The sequence below is a fragment of the Pogoniulus pusillus genome, chromosome 20 (genome assembly GCF_015220805.1).
Source record: "Pogoniulus pusillus isolate bPogPus1 chromosome 20, bPogPus1.pri, whole genome shotgun sequence".
NCBI classification, from domain to species: domain Eukaryota; kingdom Metazoa; phylum Chordata; class Aves; order Piciformes; family Lybiidae; genus Pogoniulus; species Pogoniulus pusillus.
Genome location: NC_087283.1, coordinates 18,052,542 through 18,058,652, shown reverse-complemented (window position 1 = coordinate 18,058,652; position 6,111 = coordinate 18,052,542). Strand labels below are relative to the sequence as shown.

General features: G+C 58.1%; 1 protein-coding gene across 2 annotated transcripts; it reads right to left on the bottom strand.

Annotated features, from left to right (window-relative positions):
• Positions 1-322: 322 nt before the first annotated feature.
• On the bottom strand, positions 323-5,323 carry IRX5 (iroquois homeobox 5). 2 transcript variants are annotated; one of them, XM_064160405.1, is made up of 4 exons: positions 4,885-5,323; positions 3,268-3,673; positions 2,265-3,014; positions 323-1,561 (listed from the first exon to the last, which is right to left on the bottom strand). In XM_064160405.1, exons 1-4 carry the CDS (start codon positions 5,134-5,136, stop codon positions 1,539-1,541), a joined length of 1,431 nt encoding a protein of 476 aa, XP_064016475.1. In that variant the 5' UTR covers positions 5,137-5,323; the 3' UTR covers positions 323-1,538. The 2 variants fall into 2 exon arrangements, with proteins under 2 accessions (XP_064016475.1, XP_064016474.1); XM_064160404.1 differs by lacking the exon at positions 323-1,561 and having other exon boundaries at positions 2,120-3,014; positions 4,885-5,238.
• Between the last annotated feature and the right edge of the window lie 788 nt (positions 5,324-6,111).

The window sequence follows — 6,111 nt, the reverse complement described above, 5'->3', positions numbered from 1 at the left end:
TAAGCTGCTCGGGTCTGCTCCTACACGGCCCAGCTCTGCCCCTGCCCCTCACCGTCCAACTTCCTCCCGTTTGAAACGTGAGTTCAACAAAGCTGACTGCTGCGCGAAAAACCCACCTTCAGAAGGTGTCCCCGACTGGAAATGAAAGATCCAACCGAGGAATTCGAGCGTTTTTTAAAAATCCATTTATAATTTATAAAGTGACAAAATAACATAGTATATCCCAGGAATATTTGACCTTTGACACATTCAGCTTGAAATAATTTTGATTTTAAACTAGATTATCTACAAGTAGACAAACCAAAAGAATGTGGACTGCATCTTTAAAACACAAACTACTATTTTAAATCCCGTAAAAGGTGAATACATGAATACCTGTTACAGCTAATAAATGGCTCTGACAAAATTGAAGAGATTACAAAATAATTATCTGGCTCGTAAAGCAAAAAGCTCAGGCAGAGCGGAGGGGTGTCTCAGCACCAGCTCCAGCGGTTCCAGTGACATTCCTGTCACATTAACAGCAGTGATAGGCTTGCATATAACTGACACCGGCAAAACTCTATTTGAACCGGGTAAAAAACGGCCCCGGATCGAGGTGCTGGAGTAGGTTCTTGCCATTACTTGTTTGGGGGGGACCCGGGCTGCTGGGGTCACCGCGCAGGTGGGACTGGCTTAGGGTCGAGGTTCTGGGACGGATGCTGTCTGGGAACACAGCACCGGTGAGGGAACCAGCTCTTCTCGCGGCTCGGGATGCGGAGCGGCGGAAACGCGCCGAGAGGGCTCCAGGTGCGCTCCAGTGGCCGGGAGCACCCCCGTGGCCCGCACCCAGCCCCGACGGCCACCGCAGTCTGCCACCCGTCGTGGAGTGGCGGGCGCTGTGCTGCATGGGGAGCGGCAGCCCTGAGGGGCTCTCGCACCGGCGAGCGGGCGGCGGGAGCCAAACCCGGGCCGAGTGTGACACCTACCTGCCGGCGCCGGGAAGCACCGCGCCCGCGGCCGGCCCTGCGCGGGGCCGCGCGGCTGGCCCATAGGCCGAGGGCAGGCGTGCAGAACGCCGCGTGTGGGGAGAGGGGGAAGAGGGTCGAGACAGAAGCGCCCCGCGCCGTACCCAGAGCCTTTTATCCGTTAGTGCCTGTCCCCGGACACCGCTGCGGCGCCTCTGCGGCAGCGACGCGGGCTAAATCTGGCAGAAAATCGAACTCATTAGCGAAGTTCACCAGCTGATTGCTTTGCATAAGACACGACACTGATTGGAAGTAATTAGGTTAAAAGATGGGACTGCGCTACAATTTGGTGTTTCTAACAAGTGCTTTTGTGCGTGGCCTGATTTAAGCCTTTCCCTCCGGAAGCAGCGTCCTTCCCGCGCCCGGCCATGGCCCGGTGCCGCTGCCGCATGCCTCTCGCCTCGCCCCGGTCCCGCAGGCGGCTCTCGCCGCCGGAACCCGATCTTTTCTTAACCGCCAGTCACTTTGAAAAAGGCTTCAGGTGCTACTGCAGGGTCCGAAACCGAGCCCCGCCATTCGTTTAATACGTGTGTTTTATTCCGCCGCTACGCATAGATCTGCTTGTTGAAAAAAAAAAAAGAAGTAAAAAAAAAAGTGTTTGGGGTCTGTTAAAAATTTCTTTTAATTAAATATTTGCATTTTACAAAGGCGGCTGCAAGTTTTGTATCTAATGAAGTATAACCTATTTTTTTTCTGTTTTTGCATTATAGTTTAGCTCACACCCAAGGAAAAAAAAAAACAAAAACAATAGCCATAAAAAATTAAATTAAACTTGTATATATATATTTTAAAACTATGAAACAAGTCGGAAAAAGACACAGAAATGTATATATTTATATTACGAAAACAACATTAATGCCTGTACAGGTGTCTTGATTTTATAATTTACTTCAAAGATACTGTATTATCAATTTAAATACAAAAAAAAAAAAGCTACATTAAATATACAGAATAAGATTTCATACAAATCTTTCTTCTTTGTGTGTGAGGGAGAGTGTGTCACTCACTTGCTGTTTACTTGGTTAAGAGATTGCTGGCAGTTTCCATCCAGCTATTTCAAATAGACTCTATAAACTTTTCAAGGAGGTGCTGGGAGGGAGGGGAGCTGGTCTTTGTTTTTGTTTTTCTTTTGGTAGTGGAAAAATAACTGCCAAAGCAATTTATTATTTCTCTGAATAAATTAAAAAAAATATAAAAGAACAAAACCACAGTCCCGGGGGGGGGTAGGGAAAAGAAGCCGATATTAAATGTTGGACATACCTTTCTTCAGTTCGTAAGGTGAGTCTTTGCAAAGGTCTACTTGAGACTGGCTCCTGATCATTTTAGTGTCTTTAGTCAGGCTCTCGGCTCTGCTGAGGACAGTCTGGTTTAATCCATTGAAGTGGGCGCCGGGCGCGGTGGCAGCGGGGCCACTGGCGGGGTGCCCGTGCAGGGCCCCGAAGGAGCCGTAGTTCGTGTAGCCGGGATAGAACGGCGCCGTGTAGTAGAGAGGCCGCGGCAGGACCGCCCCGTTGGGGAAGGGGCACTGCGCCGGTGGCGAGCGCGGCCGCGGCGGCGAACGCGACGGGCCACCGCCACCTAGCACGGCGGGCCCGGGGGGCGCCGTTTCGCCGCCAGCCTCCTTTGCCTTGTCCGCCGAGGTGGCGATCTCGGCCAGCGACCAGAGCTTGGGCTTGGCGAGGGCCGCTTGCTGCGGCGAGTGGATGACAGAGGCGCCAGTGGGGGCAGGCAGCAGCGGGTGCAGGTCGGTGGCGTGCGGTGGCCCAGCGGCAGCGGAGGGCGGGCGGTACGGCGGGGGTTCCTCGCCGCCCGCTGGAGGTGGCCCGCGGCCCACCGGACACGGTCCCAGCGGAGAAGAGCCGGAAGCCTTTGGGGGACCGGGAGGCCCGTCGAGCCGCTCCTCCGCTGGCTCTTTGCAATCCGAGTCGCTGAGGCTGCCCTCGGCCTCCTGGGGGGCAGGGGACTCCTGAAGACGCTCGCAGCCCGACGCTGCCTTAGAATCCGTCGCTCCTGTGGGGGATAAGAAGAGGGGTGGGGGGCAGCTCGAGGGTTCACCTAGCATCCCCAAACCCGCCCACCCACTGCGCCATCCCCGTCCGGACCCGCCGTCGCCAGGCCCGCAGCGCTGCCCTCCGGCTCTTCCCGCCCCGGCTGCCCGCCTGGGGGGCTAGGCCGTCCCGCCATCTCCCCGCCGCTCCGCACCGGGCCACGCCGAGGGTAGACCTGAAGGCGCGGTCGTCCGGCCGAATCCGCTGCTCTCTACCTGTGTCCGGCGTCCCGGGGTCTCCCTTCTCCTCCAGTTTCTGGGGCTCATCCTCGTCATTTTTCTCCAGGTCGATGTTCTCCTCTTCTTCCTCGTCCTCGCTGCGATTCCGCGGGGTCCAGGTCATTTTGTTCTCCTTTTTGAGCCGCCGCCGCGCGTTGGCAAACCAGGTGGAGACCTGGGTAAGGGTCATTTTGGTGATGATGGCCAACATGATCTTCTCGCCCTTGGTGGGGTAGGGGTTTTTCCGGTGCTCGTTGAGCCAGGCCTTGAGGGTGGCTGTGGCGTCCCGCGTCGCGTTCTTGCGGTACGCGGGGTCTCCGTAGGGGTAGGAGCCGAGCGGCGCCGCGTACGGGTGGTACCCCAGGGAGCCGGCCATGCCCGGCGTGTGGTCGTAGGGCGAGCCCTGGAGAGAGAGGGGAGAGCGGCCCGGAGGGGGCGAGGTCAGGCGGCCGCGGGGCGCCAATGACACGGCAAGGGCAGCGCTGGGGCCTGCCCGCAACCCCTGCCCGCGGCCCGCCGCCTCTCCCCGGGCGTCGGGCCCTGCCCGAATTTCCCCAGCTCCTTCCCGGGAGAACGGGTGCAAGCGCCTGAGGGCTCGCCAAGGCCGCAAGACTTCGGTCCCAGGAGGTCACCGGCCGCCTGCAGCAATGCTGCGCCTCCTTCCCAAATGAAGGCGCAGAAAAGCAAGTGCGCAAAACGGCGTGGGGATGGACAACAGTGATGGGACCCTTCTCTTCCGCCCCACGCTGCGATTGTAGTAGGCAACCTGCCGGGCCCAGTCGGCCGGGTTGGGTCGATCCTCTGCCAGGGCAGGGGCGGGAGGAGACAAAAAAATAAAGGGGAGAAGAGTAGGAAAAGAAGATAAAAGAGAAGCAAAAAGAAAGAAGCCAAAAAGAAAAAAAAAAAAAGAGAGAAAAGGAAGAACAGAAAATGGAAAGGAACTGTGAAACTCTGCGTAGACCCTAAATTGAGGGCACAAGTTGGGCAAAATTCTGTAGGTTTTGGGGGATATTGAGGGGCCACTGGAGACGGCCGCAGCTCTGTCGGGATGCCCCGGCCCCAGGCCGGCCCCACGGGCGCGCACGGCAGCGCAGTGCCCTGGTCTTTCCCTGCCTTTCCCGCGCAGTGCCCGCGGAGCAGCTCGCGGTCATGGGATTAGAGCTCGGCAATATTTAAGCAGCCTAATTATCACCGTGCAGGGGGAAGTTGCCCGGGTTTATCACCCGGATTTCTCTGGCCGCTTTGGGGTTTATTCCCTTTTCACTCACAACTAGATAATTGTTGCGGAATTACTATTGCTGCCTTATATATAAAAAGAAATAAAAACAGGGGAATTAATTCGGTCCCCGCCTGCCCTATCCCCGTCTCGCCCAGGCCGTTCAGCGGCTCCCCCCGCGCCCGGCCCTGCCCGCTGCTGCCGCCAGCAACAGTGTGCGGCAGCACGGGGCGGCGATGCGGGAAAAGTTGGGCGGCGAGGCGAAGAGCCGCGCTCCCTTTTGTCCCCAGTATTTCAAAAAGAAAATACGAACAGAAAGGAGGCCCGGGAGGGGTGGCAGGCTCCCGCGGGATGCTGCCGTGCCCGGCGCGGTGCCGGCTGCCCGGTGCTGCTCTTACCACGTAGGAAGTGAAGGCGGCGGCGGCGGCGGCAGCGGCCGGGTCGGTGCCGTACTGGAGATGGGAGTTGTAACCCGGGGAAGGGGCAGTAAACGCGGTAGATCCGGCATAAGGGGAAAAAGCGGAGCCCGAAGAAGATCTCCCAAGTTCATCGGTCCTGGGTCCGGAGATCACGCTGGTGCTGTACGCCGGGCAGGAGTAGAGAGCCAAGGACGCTGACGGCTGATACAAGTAACCCTGAGGATACGACATGGCCAGGCGCACACATATACCCGGGAGCCCAAGGCGCCAGGAGGGAGCCGCCGCGCTGCCGGGCTGGGGCCGCTGCGGCCGGGGCTTCGCGGGCGCCTCTCCGCCCTCGCCAGCTGGGCAGCGGCGGCACCTTGCTCTGCGCCGGGGCTGCTGCTCCGCGCTCGCCTGCAGCCTGGCACCGCTTCCTCCTTTTTCTCACCCCTCCCTCTTCCCCCTCTTTTTTATTTTTTTCTTTCTTTTTTTCTTTCTTTTTTTTCCCTTTTTTTTTAATCCTTTCCTTGCTCGCTTTCTTTCTCTCCCCCTTGCACTGGGGGGGCTATTTCCCCCCCCCCCTTCCTCCTCGCTCTCGCTTTCCGAAGGGTCCTGCCAAGATGCTAAGTTGGAAATTGCAGCTCCTGACGCCTTCTGCGCGGCCCGCCGAGGCTCCTCCTTCGCGGGGTGTTGTCAGTGGAAGGACTGGCAGGACCCCGCTGGGCTGCAGCGGCCGGGCCCAACCAGCGGGAGGGCTCCGCGCTTCCCTCAGCCCTCCCCAGCGCTCAGAGGCTCAAGTGCGCCGGCTCCTGGATTGCAGTCACCTCCGAGCCATTTAAGATCAGCTCCAACTTTCTTCTTGTGCTAAATACCGTGCGGAGCCGCGCAGCGCCGGAATGCAAACCAATCAGTATATGGAAAAAAAAAGATATTTAATAAGATATATTAGCAGCCCGGCTCCCCCTCTGCGCAGCCACCCCTACTCTTGCTCTCTGCCCCCTGCCCCTCCCTCCTCTAAATCACTGGAAGTGGAATATAGGGACGGGGTGTGGTGTTAGTTTTTCTTTTGCTAAACAAAACAGCTGAATTTCGGCGGGGAAGTACCACGCCGCATTCCAGGCCGGGCCGGCAGCGCGGGGATGCGCGGCCGGTAGCACCGTCGGGGCGGGGACTGCGGCGATGCCGGCCCGCTGTTGGACCTGTTGCGGCAGCTGTGCGAGCGGA